We start from the raw sequence: 18,874 nt of genomic DNA, 5'->3' as shown, positions 1-18,874 counted from the left end.
AATTGACATTCTGTTTCTCTCATTTACTGATGAAGAACTAGCTGAAATTTATTAATTCTTATTTCCCCAGGTCAAGGCAAAACTTAAGCAAAATCCTTCAGAAACTACAGTGGGTAAAAAGCAAGAAGATACCTCGTTAATGAAATCTAATAACCAAGAAGTCACCATTTTCTCAGGTTCTCATCTTCCCCAGCCCAACAGGCATCAAAAAATCTGGTCTACCCTAGAGAATGTTTGGACAACATTATATCAGAACAGGTACTAAATTTCTAAGAATTTTTGAATTCTAGGGTTTTCCATCATTGCTGTTATTCATTGGACAGTTAGTGTTTGGGTTGTGAGTTGAATGCATTAGATTACCTTACTGAGAGACTTTTACCAACTCGGTGCTTTAGAAACAGTGATGCTTAAATAGGGATGCAATCAGATTCACCTGGAGAGTTTTAAAAATATATATGCCTAGGCTCTGTCCCTAGAAGTTCTGATTCGGTCTGCTAAGACTGAGCTGACACTGCAATAGTGCATAAAAAAAAAAAAAAAAAAAATCTCTCCAGGTGATTTAGATGTGAACTCTTGATGAGAGGCATTTCCCATGTATGTCAAAAACCAGTGAAGGCCACCTAGATTGGCTGAACAAATTAGCAGGATACAAAGCCTTAGTAAAATTTATTTAAAAAAATTTTTTTTTTAACATTTATGCATTTTTTGAGAATGAGAGAGACAGAGCATGAGCAGGGAAGGGGCAGAGGGAGAGGGAGACACAGAATCAGAAGCAGGTTCCTGGCTCAGAGCAGTCAGCACAGAGCCTAACATGGGGCTCAAACGCATGGATCATGAGATCATGACCTGAGCTCAAGTTGGACGCTTAACCGACTGAGCCACTCAGGCGCCCCTAAAGCCTTAGTAAAATTTAAAATAACCTAAGAAAATGTCATTTTGGATTAGGGAAAATTCATATAAGGCATTTTGAAAAGGAAGATAAATATTTTTATTCAAAAGGAAAAAATGCAGGGCGCCGGGGTGGCTCAGTCGGTTGAGTGTCCCAACTTTTCAGCTCAGGTCATGATCTCACAGTTTGTGAGTTCGAGCCCCACGGAGGGCTTGCTGCTGTCAGCTCAGAGTCCACTTCAGATCCTCTGTCCCACTCTCTCTCTCTGCCTCTCCCCTACTCACACGTGTGCTCTCTCTCTGTCTCAAAATTAAAATAAACATTTTTTTAAAGAAAGGAAGAAATGCTTTTATTCCTTTGATACACATGAAATACTATGTTCCTGGTAAAATGAAAAGATAGAGACCAGTTGTGAGGAGGTCTTTAAATGCTGCTGGAGTAACTTAAAAAATAATTTAAAACAACTGATTTTAAAGTAGGCCAACAGTCTCTCCCATACTTTCTCCCAAACCCATAACCTTTATATAATTTTATATATATTATATAATTTGCCAGTCATACTGTATGCGGTTTAGTGTGATTTTGGTTCAAGTGTCCAGTGCGACTGTTATTTTAGATTAATACCATCTGTCCTAGCAGCAAAGGAATAGGAGCACTCTTCTTAACCGTCTATTCTCTTTTTACAACACTGTAGATTGAGGGCCCATTTTTAGCCCTTGGAATTTTGTATTTTCTTATAAAGCAAAGGTTTTGTGTGTTTGTTTTGTCCAGTCTTAGCGTATTTGTAATGTTTTGGCTAATCAGAGATTCTTGTTAGCTGAAAGTTACCATATATGCTAGGCAGAAATTATCACTTTCAAAATAAAATAGATTAAAGCCATTTGTAAGATGCTTTAATCTTCTCTTCATTTAGAAAATATTTGAATACTGCAGCGCCTGTGTGGCTCAGTTGGTTGAGCATCCGATTTTGGCTCAGGTCACGATCCCAGGGTCAAGGGATCAAGCCCCGTGTTGGCCTCTGCCCTGAGCGTGGAGCCTGCTTGAAATTCTCTTCTCCTTCTCCCTTTGCCCCTCACCCCTGCTCACACACTCTCTCTCTAAAAAAACAAAACAAAACAAAACAATTGAATACTTTTTTGCCTTGGAGTTGACCTATAATATATATACGTTTGTGGTGGATGTTAGAATTCTGGGTAATTTCTGTGTAATAGACTTTACTTTGTAGTATTTCAGTACATGAAAAATGCTTATATTGCTTTATCAGCGCATGGTTATTAAAGCCCACTTCATTGCTTCTCATGCCTGATTGTGTACCAGAGTCACTGTATAATTTTCCAATATATTCATGCTTGAGCCTTTCATGTAGAGATGCTCATTTGAAGGTCTGGTAGGCCCTATGTATTTTATGCTTTGAAATACTTTTTCTTTTGGAAAGGTAAAACTGTACTTATTAACAATTGCATTTCTTTACATTTTCTAAGTTTTCCCTTTTGCAGACCCGTCACCTTTTTTATATATCACTTCTGTGAATGTGGAAAAACAATTTTTTGGTTCTTCAATGCATTAAATATATAATCACCATGTGACCCAGCAGTTCCATTCACAGAGCTATACCCAAATGAACTGAACACAAGGGTTCAAACAAAAACTTACATACGAATGTTCACAACCATTTGCAATAGCCAAAGTGGAAACAGTCCAATGCCCATCAACAGATGAATGGATAAACAGACTGTGGCCTATCATAAAATGTTTGTATCTATAAAATGGAATCTTTCTCAGTCATAATAATGTATCGACACCCATTATGACGTGAATGCATATTGAAAACATGCTAATTGAAGGAAGCCAGACACAAAGGTCACATGGTATATAATTCCATTTATTTGAAATATCCATAGTAGGTAAATCTGTAGAGATAGAAAATGGATTAGTGGTTACCAGGAACTGGGGGGAGGGAGGAATGATGAATGACTGCTTAATGAATACAGGATTTCCTTCTGGAGTGATGAAAATAGTCTTGATTAGTTAGTGGTGACAGTTGCAGACAGTGTGAACTACCAAATGCCACTGAATTTGGAACACTTTAGAATTGTTAAAATGGTAATTTTATGTTTATTTTACCACAATTTTTTTTTAAATTTTATTTATTTTGAGAGAGAGAGAGATGTGAGCAGGGGTGGGGCAGAGTGACAGGGGGAGAGGGAATCCCAAGCAGGCTGCATGCTGTCAGCACAGAGCCTGATGTGGAGCTTGATCCCACAAACTGTGAGATCATGATCTGAGCCGAAATCAAGAGTCAGACATTTAACCAACCGAGCCACCCAGGCACCCCTATTTTACCACAATTATTTTAAAAAGTGCCTTGGAAAGTACTGTGAAGTAGGGGAGAAACTTCCTTGAATGCTACTACCTAAAGGTGACCCAGTAGTTAACATTGTTACTGTTATGTACACCCAGCTTTGTTTTTAGGCATGTATATTAGTTTCCTGGGGCTGCCATAGCAAATTACCACAAGCTAGATGGTTTACAATCATAGAAATTTATTCACTCACAGTTCTGGAGGCTGTAAAGTCTGAAATCCAGGTGTCTGTAGGCTCTATTCTATTGGGAAGTTTGACTAAGATCTTAAATAAGGTCACATTCTGAGGTTCTGGGTGAACATGAATTTGGGGGGCATGCTGTTCAACCCAGTACAGCATATGTTTTGACTTTTTATATGGTGGTTGTTATGTTATATAAATAAATTTTGTATACCTTTATGTTTCTAATTTATAGATGGCATATTATTTTAATTGTTCTTTGTTATTTCGTCAGGTGGCTAATTCACTATTTACTTAGCACTTTTTATATTGCTGAACATTTACATGGTTACTAATTGTTTACCAAATGCAAAATTATTAATATGTGATAGATTTCTAAAATTGGAATGATCAGAGTAAAGTATATTAACATTTATAACTTCTAGTTTCAGCAAACAGGTAAATCTGATGTCTTTTCTTTTCTGCATCCTTATGTACTGGAGCACTGACAATACTTATGTACTGACCTGAATGTAGATCAGTAGTATTACTTCCAGGGATGCCTGGGTGGCTCAGTCGATTAAGCATCCGACTTCGACTCAGGTCATGATCTCCCGGTTCTCAGATTCGAGCCCCTCATCGGGCTCTGCACTGACAGCTCAGAGCCTGCAGCCTGCTTCAGATTCTGTTGTGTGTGTCTCTGTCTGCCTGTCTGTCTGCCTCTCTCTCTCTCTTAAAAAATAAACAAGTAAATGTTTAAAAAAATACTATTACTTGCATGTCTTATAGTCTTTTGATATGAAACATTATTCCCATAGCTTTTACAGTATTACTTTAGATTAGACACATATAGTCATTGACCTAGATCCTCTGCATGAATGGTAGCCTGGACATTCACAAGTCACTGTCTTTTATTTCTGATTTAAATAAATCAGGATAATGAGAGAGGAGTTATAAATATTACCTTATTTTATATATTATAAATGGAAATGCTTGAATTACAATAAATAGTGCATATTTAAAAAATTAAATAAATAAATAATGCATATGTACTTATGAGTATCTTTTTTTTCCACTCTGTTTTAGCATGGATGTATTTCAAAGATTGGGCTCAAATGCAGCTTTGACTTCTTCAAAAATAGCATCATTTGAGGAAGCATTTGTATATCTTCAAAAGTTAATGGCAGCTGTGAAGGATATTCTTGAAGGAATTCAGAGGTAACCACTAATTAATTTTGAAGTTTCATTTATTTTCTCTTTCTTCTAAGTTGACTAGCTTTTGCAGAGGTGCTGGGAGCCTTTCAGCAAGATTTATAAGCTAATGACCTTTAGATTTCACTTTTCCCTCTCCTTTGCAAAGAATCCTCTATTTGTAGTTTGGACCACAAGAATGTTTCTAGTTTTTTCCTTTCTAGAAAAAACATACCAGGTTTGAAGCTTCGTAAAGAACTTTATTTTCATTATGGTGCAGCTGTAGCTGTGAAAACAGTGCCTGGTGTATAATGGGCACTCAGTAATTACTTGTTGAAAAATAATGCTTAGGTAATTATCACTGCCCTTTAAATACAAATATATGTTAGTATTTTAATACAGTCTCACAGTACCACCAAATGAAGTTTGAGACGCAACATAATGATGCTTTGAGACTTATATTTATGTGATTATTTTAAATATTTTTGAAGCATATAGAAAACATAGTGCCAGAAAGCTGTAGAATGGACTTTAGCATAACGTCAGATGTTTTCTTTTGCGGCAAGAAAGGAGAATACAAAGCTTAATCCTGCAATTATTTTGATATGTACCAAAATTGCTTGACCTGAGTTCAACATGCAGCTTGCTAACAGAAGACTACTCTTCTTTATAGATTAAAAAACAAAACCAAAAACTCAAAACTGATTTGATTTGATATTATGTCCAAATTTTAAAAACTTGGTATTTTTCAAAACAACAGTGGTTTTTGAGTTTTTTTTCTTTTCTCTTAAGGGTTTTTGGAAACTTCATCTCATTGTTAATGCACAGAGCATTTGTACCACTTTTTGGATCACAGTTGGCTAAATGATTCTGAGAATAGCTTTTTGGGGGGCACCTGGGTGGCTCTGTCAGTTAAGTGTCTGACTCTTGGTTTATGTTCAGGTTATGATCTCACAATTCTCTGCACTGACAGTGTGGAGCTTGCTTGGGATGCGCTCTCTCTCTCTTTCCCAAAAATAAATAAATAAACTTAAAAAAAAAAAAAGAATAGCTTTTTGGTACTCTTAAGTTACTAATGGATTGAAGAGGTGGAAGATCCCAAGGGCAAGTTAAATATTATCTCTAAGTGCAAATAGTACCCCCCCTTTTTTAATGTAAAGCAATACTAAATAAGAGTAGCTTTATGAGGGAGAAATACTCAATTTTTATTTTAGCTATGCAAAAGCTATTTCACATTCTAGGTTGCACAAAAGCCATTCTTGACACTACTTTTTTCTACAGAAAGTAGGGATAGCAATCTATATTCAATTACTCAAAAAATGTTTATCAAGCACCGGTTATCCTTGACATCATACCAGGCTCTGGGGCATCAAGGATGAATTCCGTGCGATCTCTGACTCCAAAGAGCTCGTGGAAATCACGCAGTCATGTTACAAAAGAAAATTAACAGGAGCGCCTGGGTAGTGTAGTCAGTTAAGTATCTGACTCTTGGTCTGGGCTCGGGTCATGATCCACGGTTTCATGAGTCTGAGCCCTGCATCAGGGTCCGTGCTGGCAGCTCAGAACTTGCTTGGGATTCTCTCTCCCCCTCTCTCTGTCCCTTGTCCCTGTCAGCTTGTGCTGTCTCTCTCTCAAAAAAAAAAAAAAAAATTACAATAGAGTTGTTAATACTCTAATAGGAACATAAGCAATGAGGAAGGAAGGGTTTGGCAGTAGATGACGTCGTAGGGGAATGTCTTGTGGGCCATTCAGAGCTGTGTCTGCTTTGTCCCATAGGCTGCATGTTTAGATCTGTTAATTATGTGCCCAGACAGAAAGGTTTCTAATCCGAAAGCTTTGGAAATATTGTATACTACACTACTGTCTTGCAAAAACCAATCTGTATCCATTTACATATTGATGGGTTTTATAAACCTTTGCTATAGAGAAACCTTTTTAATTTTAGGAGCTTTAAACATACAGAATCTCTCTACAGAGATTCTGATGTGATTGGTTTAAATATGTGCCCAGCTATCAGGAGTTTAAAATTTTCTCCAGGTGATTGTAATATGTAGCCAAAGTTGAGAAGCACTAGTTAACTTTCTTAACCCGAGGTTCTCAACAGGTACTGGCAGAATCAGCATCCTCATCACCACCTGGAACTTGTTATAAATGCAAATTCTCAAACCTTGCCAGACCCTACCAAGTGCAAAACTGGGGGGGTGGGGCCCAGTTGTCTATGTCGTCCCGGTGATTTGCTGCACATCAGAGGCTGAGAACCACTGGTTTAGTGGCTGACTATAATCATCTGGGAGCTTTAAACAAAGAACAGTGGCCAGCTTGACCCTAAACCTATTAAATCTGCTTCTCTGAGCATGGGACCTGGGCATAAGCATTTTTACAAACTCCCCAGGTGATTCTCATGTCAAGCCAGGATTGGGAAATTATAGCCTGTAGTACTTACATAAGCTGTGTCTAAAGAAGTAAATATTTGAGTTTTAAGGATGATATAATTTTGTTATTCTTTCCTCCAAGGACACAATACCTCCAGGAACAAGAAAATATTAGTGGTTCTGCTACTTTTTAGCACGTTACCTGGAATAATAAATTTTCTTGAGCCTCTGTATTCATCTGTAAAAACGGCATAATAATACCTTTCAAAAGCTTTTCACAAAGTTCTTGTGCTTTGGAAGTCAGATGCTGATATAACTTACCAAACCAGTGATTCTCCACTTAATTGTTGGGGAACTTGTTAAAGATAGAGAGTTCTGGATTGTAGTGAAATCACAATATTTGTGGATATTTTTGTAGATGGAGGAAAGTTGTATTTTTAACAAGCTTTCCAGGGAATTTATAGGCCCATGGTGGGGGGACTGCATTAAAGAAACTGATCTAACTTCCTGTAATAAATATATTAGAACCACTTTTGCTACCAGTAGAGGGCATTGTGAATAAAGAAGTTTGCTCATTTCAGCATTCATTAATCTACAGGAAACTACTAAAATCGCGATGTTTTTCTTTTTTTAGCCCTTCAAACAATAGGCATTTAAATAAAAATGTAATAGAAGTGAATAATTATTTTTCAAGTGTATATGTAGTCTTAAAACCTTTAATAAACAATCATTAAATCAAAATAAATTCAGTTAAAAATTTTGTGGGTGGCCTACTATGGGTAGATTTTTATATTTTTTAAACATTGAAAAATACCCTCAACTTTTTTTTTATGTTAAATATAATTTATTGTCAGATTGGTTTCCATACAACACCCAGTGCTCATCCCAACAGATCACTCAACTTTGTAGTAACTGCATATTATTAGCATTTTCTGATGCTTGTTAAAATGGAGTAGTTTCATTTGATTTTGAGATACATACCCAGTGAATATAGCTCAACTCTATTTTATCATAGCAAATCATGTATGATGTTAGATTGGGAATCGGTGAGAAGGTGACCTGTTAACCAGGTCCTTCAGTTAAAGAAGTGAATGAAAATGTTTTTATTAAACTAAGAGTTTGGGCTTCCAGTTCCAGATTTATCCCTTCGTAGTTGACTTCAGGCTTGTCACTTACCCCTCTCTAACCCAGTTTCTCTCCTTATTAAGTGAGAATCCTGATGCCTTGTTTAGCAGAAAAAATGAGTTGATGTATGTGAAAATACTTTTTCAGCCATAACGTATTTACAAGTGTTAGCTTTTGTTTTCTCCCTAAAGCTGATATGTTAAGTTTGAAATGTTCAAAAATATGTATTTCAATTTTAATGATGCTCTAAACATGATTCTGATTAAGGTGGAAAATATTGGTGGAGCAGTTGTCCATACAGTTATATAATGGGAGCAGAATACCTAAGTTTGCAAAAACTGAAAAAGAGGTGGGAATATTGATGATTCTTACACTTTCTGTATACTTTTTTCTTGGGTGGGAGAGTGAACTTAATTTATTTGCTATTGGTTTGGAAATTGCTTTTTTCTTTCTCATCTTTCCCATTTTGTGTAGATAGGACCAATTTGAGCACTTTTGTTAATGGTTTCTTTAAACACTAGAGAACCAGAGTCAGTACTCTTTCCATGTAGACAAAAGTGTATTGAGATTTTTTTTTTTTTTTTTAGATCTGTACTATCTAGTGTCATTTTATGCTTTAGTAAGCATGATCAGGTTACTTTCAAGATCACAGAAACCTTTTGCTTGGTATATAAAGGTTATAAAGTTTCGTTTGAAGTGAAAAATGAATTGGAGAGTCATATGGCACATTCTAGAGAAGTTCTACTTGTATAGTAATCAAACAGCATTGTTAAATATTCATGTACTTAGGGGCACCTGGGTGGCTCAATTGGTTAAGTGGCCTACTTCAGCTCAGGCCTTGATCTTATGGTTCGTGGGTTCGAGCCCCATGTTGGGCTCTGTGCTGACAGCTCAGAGCCTGGAGCTTCCTTCGGATTCTCTGCCTCCCTCTCTCTCTGCCCCTCCCCTGCTCATGCTCTGTCTCTCTCAAAAATAAATAAACATTTAAAAAATTATTTAAAATATCTGTTTGCTTAAACTGGCATCTCTACAAAGTTAACTAAACAGGTCATGTTCTCCAACTCCAAAGCATACCATAAAATGTGTGTAGCTTTGACTCGAAAGTTAATACTCAAAAGAACAATGAAAGTGATTTAAGTATGTTTTCGTGTCTGAAGTAGATGATGAGCTGCCTGGTTTGGAAGAAGAGAGGAAAGTGGGGAGTGAACATAGGAAATTGCACTCTGCCTAGATTTTATAATCATGTTTATGTGTTTCACCTTTATAAAATAAGGTTGAAATTATTTAAAAAAAAATGGTAGCATCTTGAATCCAAAAATATAAGCAGATCGTGTCTCAATGTGCATATTCATTTTAACACTTGAGTGAACATGTAAAACTGTGCACTTCTGTGTTAATTTAATGAATTCTAGATTTCTAGCTCAGGTAGCATTAGATGAAGTGTTTGAAATAATGTTTTCTTATTTTCATCTTTTGAATCATATGCGGGGCTGGGAGAGGGAGTTACTATTCATTATAAGTAACTTGTCACATTTTAGAGGGGGGAATGTTCTTATATGAGAGGGTATTTCTTCTTTAGATAACATTTTTTTTTTTCTAGCTGTCATATTTGGTTTGGTTGTTTTTTGAGAGAGAGAGAGTGTGTGTGAGTGGGGGATGGCGCGGGGGAGAGGGAAAGAGAATTTTAAGTAGGCTCCAGGCTAAGTGCTGAGCCCAACTAGGGGCTCAATCTCTCAACTGTGAGATCATGACCTGAGCTGAAATCAAGAGTTGGACACTCAACCAACTGAGCCACCCAGGTGCCCCTGTTTTGATTGTTTTTAAATGAGGATTAAGTGCTAACTGATGCATTGGGCTTGGTCATGTTCTGGATGGGCTTCATGCCTCATCTTAGAATATGATTTTGGAAAATGAGACTTGTGCTTGGATTTAGGAAAGGAAGATTGTTAATTTTTATCATCTTCAAATGCTTTAATGATCCTCAGAACTTTAGTAACCTCTGTTACAATCCTATGACTTTGGTTTGAAATATTTTGTAGAGCTGTTTTTGTAAAGCACAATAATAATCATGAAGTTTGGGATTTTTTCAGTCTGTCATTCACATATATTTTTATATTATTAAGCCTCTAGAAATGAATTTTCCTATTTACTTTCTTATGGCATTTTAACATTAGAGTAAAACATTTACTGGTGTAACCATACACGATTCCTCTGAGCAGGAGCCCTTAATCACAGCAGCTTCTCAGATCTGCTAATGATTTAGCCACTTCAAAGAATGTGGAGTTTGCATTTGCAAGAATATTTTATTAACTTCATTGTGTGTGTTTTGGAGACTGACCTCTTGAGGCTTTTTAGAAAGGTTATTTAGAAAAGGTCCTCCTTCAGTTGACACAAAGATAACACTCTTTAGGCTGTTTTATAGATTAAGCTAATTGTTCAAACAAAAGTTTCTCTTAGAAACACGTGTAGAATAGAATGACATTATAAAGTGACTTTTCAACATCTCAACTCACTGCAATGCGCAAGGTGTTTAGCCACTGATAAATATTGTCCTTATCTAGAGTAGGGAGGTTTATCGGTGTTTATTTAGGTCTGACCTATTTTCTTTGAGTCTTGGCCTTTCTACCCTTAGATAATTGGACTTTACCTCTGCTCTCCCATTGGGGTTCCCACATATCACTGCACCTCTTTATCAGATGCTTTTCACACCCCTAGTCCTGTCTATCATCAAGTGTATCAGTTACTGTGTTGAGTAAGAGAAAAATATAATACAAACTATTAATTAAAAATGAAAGGACTTGCTTCACCCTCCTTTCTTTTTTTTTTTTTTTTGAGAGGGAGCGAATGAGTGAGCAGGTAGAAAGGCAGAGGGAGAAGGAGAGAGAGAATTTTAAGTAGGCTCTCCCTCCAGTGCAGAGCCCAGACACAGGGCTCAATGTCATGACCATGAGATCATGACCTGGGTTGAAATGAGGAGTCAGATGCTTAACTGACTGAGCCACCCTGAAGCCCCTCCATGTGATCATTTTGTACTTAACTTTCTTTTAATTTATTTTGTAATCAGCTCCATGGGATTGTGAATACCTTTAAGGAAGAAACTTCACTTATTTTCTTTGTCTTACTTTTGTATATCTAGATATATACCTGCATCACAACGACACATAGTAGATGGGGGGGGAAAAGTATTGAATGAGTTCTTTATAGTCTTTCCAGTAGAGGGTAACTTCTTTAGGGCTGAATGCTACCAATAGTACTACATTATGACATTTGAGGAATAGGTGACATAGACGTTTTAAAAGTGATACAGAAGAGAGAAGTGTAAGCCAAAAAAGGGAGACAGTAAGAAAAGGAGAAAGGAGAATGAAAGAAGAAGATTGAGGAGATAAAAAACGGTATTTATGTCTAGAACAGATGATGGAGCCCCCAGTAATTTTCCCAAATAGCTTTTGGGAGTCCCACGTTATCCTTGATTACTTAATCCTGGTCTCTCTATATCAACTTTATAAATTAGGGTTAGTAGAAGGAAAGATGAAATCTAATGGGAGGGATTGAGATCCAGGGACTATAACCAGACCTTTCTTATATAAGACATATGTAATGTATTATATAAAACGTAGACAGTTATTTTATAAGTAAAAACTTTTTTATGTTGTCTGTATTGCAGTTTGATAAACACTGCTCTAACTTAACATTTATATCAAATGTTATATATAATACATAATAAAATTTATATTCGTTAACAAAATATATGGCATCCACATATTAATCTGACTGAGTTATCCAGCATTAGCTGATTTGTTTTAACCTGGCCATTTAATGCTACTGAAGACAACAGATCACTCATGACTTAATTTTTAGAATAACTAGATTTTATTTTACACATCTGAAGCTCTTACCTATGCTTCCCAGCATTTGTAATTCAGGGACCTTTATTTTTATTCTAAATAGCAGGGGAGTGATGCCATAGTCACTTCTCCCATCCCAAAGCATTTCTAGGTGTTGGTTTTTCTTGTTTTAGTGAATAAAATCCAGTTTTGGGTGACAGAGTTAAATATCTGCCATCATAAACTCCTTGATCATAACAGAATTAAGCAATCAAATATAAAGATTACTTTTGAAGATGACAAATATTTGAATTTATTTATGGAGTTGTTTTTATTTAAAACCAACATTCCTTTAAATTTGCCCTTTGTTTGTTGCTGGTTATTTCTACCTAATGATTTGTCGATCTCATATTTGATTAAAATTCCCTGCTATTTAGGTCTTATGTTAAGAAATGCCAAATCCACTTAAAACTATGTTTTTCAGTGGAGCAGATGGGATAAATGACTGACCAAATTAGTGGGGTTAAACATTAGTAAAATAAATGAAAATGAGGGGAATTAATTAAAGATGCTGAATAAGTGCTATTGTTGTGATTTTACTTAAATAGTAAGCATAGGAGATAAAGCCAGATGACCAGTTCTAATTCTTTCTTACAGAATAGTTGTACAAAGGTTTAAAGTTAGAGACTCTAAGATTATTCCCATCTATTTTGAGAAATATCCTGTTGGGCCTCTGAAGACCTCTTAACACAGTGGTAGGTCAGCTGTCTGCCTGTTTTTTGTTTTTTGTTTTTTTTTTTTTAACGTTTATTTTTGAGGCAGAGAGAGACAGAGCATGAACGGGGGAGGGTCAGAGAGAGGGAGACACAGAATCTGAAACAGGCTCCAGGCTGTCAGCACAGAGCCCGATGCGGGGCTCGAACTCACGGACCGTGAGATCATGACCTGAGCCGAAGTTGGACGCTTAACCGACTGAGCCACCCAGGCGGCCCTGTCTGCCTGTTTTAAGAAGTGATACAATCAGTGTCCTCAGGACTATTTGTCCTGGATATAAAAGGTGGAATCCAAGGCACCTGTGTGGCTCAGTCGGTTGAGCGTCCAACTTCAGCTCTGGAGCCTGCTCAGAGCCTGGACTGCTCAGAGCCTGGAGCCTGCTTCAGATTCTGTCTCTGCCCCTCCCCTGCTCACTCTCTTTCTCTCTCTCTCTCTCTCAAAAATAAATAAACATTAAAAAAAATTTTTTTTAAAAAGGTGGAATCCAACTCAGGACAGTGTTTTCTACATAGAAGACAATAAATATTATTGTATATCAGAAACCGCTGGAATTACCTAATGTTTTGATATGCCAATTCCTATTAATAAGGCATAATAAACCTTCTAGAATCAACATATACTTACCCTTAATAATGTAGCTGAAGCTATAAATTGTAAATTTCCAATTCATCTTTCTTTTTGCTAACATTAAGCCAGTTTACTTTGTGACAGCATTCTGTGTATTTTCCCCAACTTATTTGTTGAGCTAAACTAGATTATGAAAATCACCAAAATTATATTTTCTATATTAAAGATGGTAATCTATGTAGATTTTATTTTAAACCCTTTTGATCATATAGATTAAAAAGTGTGAGTACTTTGGCACATTAGTGGAGCATAAAGGAGTGTGAAGAATATACCAAGTCAGCCTTCTTCAAAAGGATTTGTGTCCATTTAGCAGGGCTGCTGTTAGCGTAGAAAAAGTGAAATACTAAGACTTTTGTGGGGATTGCTAGATACTGGCTCTGAGTGAATACTAATTCTGGGGACCCAAATTCCACCATAGTTGGAGAAATGGTCAGTGATACAAATCAACCTTGATTGATAAACAGTAACTACTGGTTCATTTGATAGCTTAGGAAAAGCAAGATTGGAAGTTTGGTGACAGGGACGTCTGGAGAAGAGGTTTGTGGATGGGCATCTTGCAATGGGCACAGAATATGGGGGTGTTTGTGTCCCATGTGAATACTCATCAAAGGCTACCTACCGTATGCAGAGGAGACTCAGTAATCAGGTGGACCAGATCAGCTGTCCTGTAGATGTCAGTGTTTCCCTAGCCACCCCAGTGTTTGGTCAGTGAGCTCCTAAACAAAGGGACAATGGCAGTCTTAGAAAACATGAGCTCAAACGTGGGACTTCCCCTCAAGAAGCCTGCCCTGGCTGCTGCCACTGTTGAGAGCCCAAACTGTCAGCAGCAGAGGCAAATGCTAAGCATTCAATAAGGCACCATCTGCTTGGAGACCAGTAAGCCACTTAGAGTGGCAGTGATTTAGACCCTTTCCATCATGAGGCAGTGATTTGTCCTCACAGGAATAGATATTTCTTTTGGATGTGGATTTGCCTTCCCTCATGGTAGTGATTCTGCCAGCAGCTCCATCTATTAATTTAAGGGATATATTGGCCACTCTCTTGATATGCCATACAACCAAGAAACTAATTTTATAGCAAAGTGCAGCTATAGCTATGTGGAATTCACTGTCTTTATCATACGCTAACCTAAGCAACCGGCTTTGCAAAATACTGGAGTGACCTGTAAAAATCTTATTTACCATACCAGCTATAACCTGTTGAGTTTGGGTTCTGTCCTAAATAATGCTGTATATGGTGCCCTTTTCCCCTTAGAATATGTAGAATTCAAGAATCCAGGGAAGTAAGTGGTGATGGTTTCTCTATTATTATACCAAATAACTTTTCTCCTGGTAACAAGTACTGTTTCAGTCATTGCTTAGTCAAGAAAACAAACAACTCTAGATATTTTGGACAGAAAATTTAATATACATACTTAATTTCAGTACTGTCGGAAGGACTGGAAGAGCAAAGGGGAGAAAGTGGGAATATCTGGAGGTGCGGAAGAGGGTTTTTAATGTATTCAGAAAAGATCTTGTATCCCAGTGCCCTCTGTACCATAGGAGCACAATCGTGATTACTATGATTGTTTTTTAAAAGTCAGCAGTTCCTACAGATTGCTTGGAAATATTTGCAAACAATAAGAGACATGGATGTGATCCCAGGAAGTATTTCACGTGCAAAAAAAGAGCATTCTACAGTCCAGGGTGTTCCATTCAGTTAAGCTGTAATTGTTATTCTTGCTTTACATATTTAAGCTTAGGGCCAATGTACTAGCACCCATCTGCCCTCAAAGCAAAACAAAGAAAATACAACTTATTTTCAGTGCCATTAATCAGTAATTAGTTTTTTTCGTAAATGTATAGATTTCCAGAGAAGTTGAAGAGATATAATTGTGTTATAACTTGAACCAACATACTTTTCATACCCATGCATTTTCAACTTTGAAACTCATTGAACTCATTTATTTAAATAGAATTCCATGTTCAGAAATTTATTGCCAATTCTTCAACTTAGACACTTCTGTGATGTAATGACTCATGGGAAAGGACCATTGTTTAGACACCTATTCCTTATGGATTTCTACACTCCGCCTCAGGTCTGTGTCTTTCCCGGGCTCTAGGGTCATTGGTTCCTACTGCCACTATCCTGTCTACCACCAACAGAGCCACTGATCTTTCTCTCTACATGAGAAATATTCTTAGTTCAACCAAGATACAGTAGGACTTTATCGAGGGAATCTTCACTAAAAAGCTAATGAATATATGCGTAAGCAGAAAGAAAAAGGCAAAAGCAGTTCAATTCTTTGTGGTGAGCCAATCAAAAGATTAGGTGCACAAGAAACTGCATACTTTGCAGTTTAGTTGGTGGTTGACTTCCCTTACCTCACCTGCCCTGTTCTGCTACATAACAAATCATCTCACAACTTATTGGCTTGAAACATTGGCAATCACTTATATTCTCTAATGGTTCTGGGGGTTGACTGGACGCAGCTGAGCAATTCTCATTTGGGCTCTCTTGTGCAGTTGTGGTCACATGGCATCTGGTGGCATTTCAAAGTCTGGCTGATGCTGGGTGTTGACTAGAACACCAACACATAGCATCTCCATGTACCCTTAACTTCCTCACAGGCTGAAGGCTGGTTTCTAAGAGTGTCCAAAAATGCCAGGTGAAAGTTCTTTTGCCTTTAATGACATTGCCTCAAATTATATAGTGTCATTTTCCACGGAGTCACAGACCGTAGATTCAGGGAAGGGAACATAGACTCCATCTGTTGATAGGAGGAGGAATGTCAATATTACATTATAAGAAGAACATGTGAGATGAGGGATCTTGTGGTGAGGCCATCTTGGAAAATACAGTCTAACACAGTCTGCCCTCTGGCCACAACAGTTTACGTGCCTTCCCCTAGCCACATATACTCATCCCTCCCCTCAAGACCACCACGTTTTACCCCATTATGACATTAGCTTAAAATCTAGGATCTTATTTATTTATTTAATATATGAAACTTATTGTCAAATTGGTTTCCATACAACACCCAGTGCTCATCCCAAAAGATGCCCTCTTCAATGCCCATCACCTACCCTCCCCTCCCTCCCACCCCCCCGTCAACCTCTAGGATCTTATTTAAATCAGGTCCAGGTGTGGTGAGGCAAAGCTTCTTGGGTATGACTCCTTGGGTACCACTCCTCTCTGGTTTTACTGTGAACTAAAGAGACAAGTTAGTTCCCCTCATCTCCCAACACATAATAGTCAAGCGAGGCATTGGATAACTGCTATATACCTTCTCATTCCAAACAGGGGTTGGGGGCAGGGGTGGGAAACCAGAGGCATGCAGGATTCCTGGCAATTCAAAACTCCAGCTATGCACGTGTTACCACTTCATGAGGCCTCAGTCCTGGTGCCTGCAAATTACTTACAGCTGCTCTTAACTCTCTTCTCTGGGTTCTTGGCTTTAGCCTCTGAGCTTTTTTAACAGGAGAAAAGTAAGCTGCAACTGAGGAGCCTTCTCAGTCTGCTTCCTGTTCATAAAAGGTAGGCGGTACAAAACCTCTTTTCACTTTGTATTACCTCTATCCCATTTAGCCCAAGTAGTTGCGCTTCTACCACGACAGTCCTCCAAAATACTGTTTTCTGTGAATCTTACTGGGGTTCACTCCATTAGACAAAAATCACAACCGCATATTTCTTTAAAATAAACCCTTGCATTTAAACCCGACCTTGGGTTCCCTGTGAAGCTGCTACAGGGCAATGCCCTTAAGATTTTTTGGAAGTCCTGTTGCTCAACAGATTTTGTGAGCCACACTCTTAGGACCCTTAAAGGGCCTTTTGTGTGAAAGTTTCTCCAAGGCACCTTAGATCTTTCTGAGATTTCAGCTCAAGGTTTTACAGTAATGCTGTTACTGTTTTCTTCTTTAAACCATGTTTTCCTGCCAAACATATTAAAGGTGAATATTGAATAATACTCCTAGAATAAATTTGGTTGTTACTTCAGGAACTTGATACACTCCAAGCTTTTGCAACTTGTTTTCTAGACTCACTGCTAGGTGTATCCTATCACTACCACCTTCCCTTCTGTATATGCTCTCCTTTTGTGATCTCATCTACTCCCAACCCTTTCATGAACTTATTTCAGTATTACCTCTCTCCTTGGTTCAGTTGTGAGCTTTCTGCTGCTACTCTAAATGTCTAAAACCGAACTCATCATTTAAACTGGGGCCACTTGACTGACTCTGTTTGTTTTTTTTTAAGGTACAGGATTCTCTACGTGTCCATTAGGTCAAAGTTGTTCATTGTATATTCATATTAGTATATGGTTGCTGATTTTTGTCTGAACAGTTCTGTGATTTTTGTTAAAATTTCCAATTGTAGTTGTGAGCTTTTCCATTTCTTCTTGTAATGCTGTCAACATTTGCTTTCTAGATTGTGAGGTTATGGTATATCTGCCTGGCAAATTGGCCTTCTTTACTGCTAATAACTTTTCCCTTCAAGTTTATTTTGTCATGTGTTAATCCTGCCAGACTTGCTTTTTCTTTTCTTTTTTGTTAGTATTTTCTCTTTATCTCCAAACATTCTGGGTCATTATTTCTTTTGTTTTCTACATGACATAATGCTAGTCTGGGTTTTTTGATAGTAAGTAAAATCTGTTTACATAACTATGATTACTGGTATATTTGGACTTACTTTTACCATCCTTTTTTTCTTTTAAGCTTCAAACAGGCTTATTAATCCAGAAATACTCCCCTATATTTGTAAATGTTGAAATTTTTAAGGTTAAACAATTCTTTTAAGTTTGTTTATTTTTGAGAGAGAAAGCACGAATGGGGGAGGGGCAGAGAGAGAGGGAAAGAGAATCCCAAGCAGGCTCCACACCGTCAGAGAGGAGCCCAACGTGGGGCTCTAACCCACGAACCACGAGATCATGACTGAGCAGGAGTTGGGTGCTTAACTGACTCAGCCACCCCTAAGGTTAAATAATTCTTATGGAAACTTTAAGAATACAGTGCAGAAGTCTAAACTAATTGAGGTCACAGACATTTACCCACACAACGAATGAACTAAAACAACAAAAACCTTTCCTAATGCGATACAAATGGATGTTTTAAATGAAGGGAAATTTCTTGCTCATCACTGAACTAAAATCTTGGCTTGTGTTCTTATTAAACAAAAACCATGTTCCCCAAAACACAAGTTCAGCTATTGAAATTCCTTTAAAGATCTTTGCTGGTGATTCCACAATGAGGGCCATCCCGAAGTGCCATATGTGGGGCTGTATGCTCTCACTTTACCTTTTGTATTTATCCTTTCCTTTGTCCTCGTTTGCCCTTTATTGGATCAACCCAGGTGTACTGTTGTTAGTTTTTCCAATCCTCCTTTTATCCCACTACTTATTGGAAAGTTGCACATTTTATTTCTGTTTTATATTGTTATCCTTAAACTAATAAATGCATACTTGACTTATAAAGTTTAAAATACCAGGATTATTCAGATCCTGAGTAAAACAAGGATCTTAAGACTACTTATATTCTCCCTCCTCTCATCTTCCTTGTCTGTAATTTTTGACATTAG

The 18,874-nt window shown here is 37.4% G+C and overlaps 1 protein-coding gene across 7 annotated transcripts in view; it reads left to right on the top strand.

Moving 5' to 3' along the window:
• SWT1 (SWT1 RNA endoribonuclease homolog) overlaps nt 1-18,874 on the top strand; it is a 105,578-nt gene that overhangs the window by 54,925 nt on the left and 31,779 nt on the right. For all 7 annotated transcript variants that reach the window (XR_006213907.1, XM_042976123.1, XM_042976122.1 and 4 more), the window contains exons 15-16: nt 71-258; nt 4,498-4,629. Coding sequence is in view for 6 of the 7 variants with exons in the window: in XM_042976123.1 (XP_042832057.1) it covers nt 71-258; nt 4,498-4,629 (320 nt within the window). In the remaining variant the exon portion in view is untranslated. The remainder of the gene's footprint in view (nt 1-70; nt 259-4,497; nt 4,630-18,874) is intronic.

The sequence above is a fragment of the Panthera tigris genome, chromosome F3, assembly GCF_018350195.1.
Source record: "Panthera tigris isolate Pti1 chromosome F3, P.tigris_Pti1_mat1.1, whole genome shotgun sequence".
Classification (NCBI taxonomy): Eukaryota; Metazoa; Chordata; class Mammalia; order Carnivora; family Felidae; genus Panthera; species Panthera tigris.
This window is presented reverse-complemented; position numbering and strand designations above follow the sequence as displayed.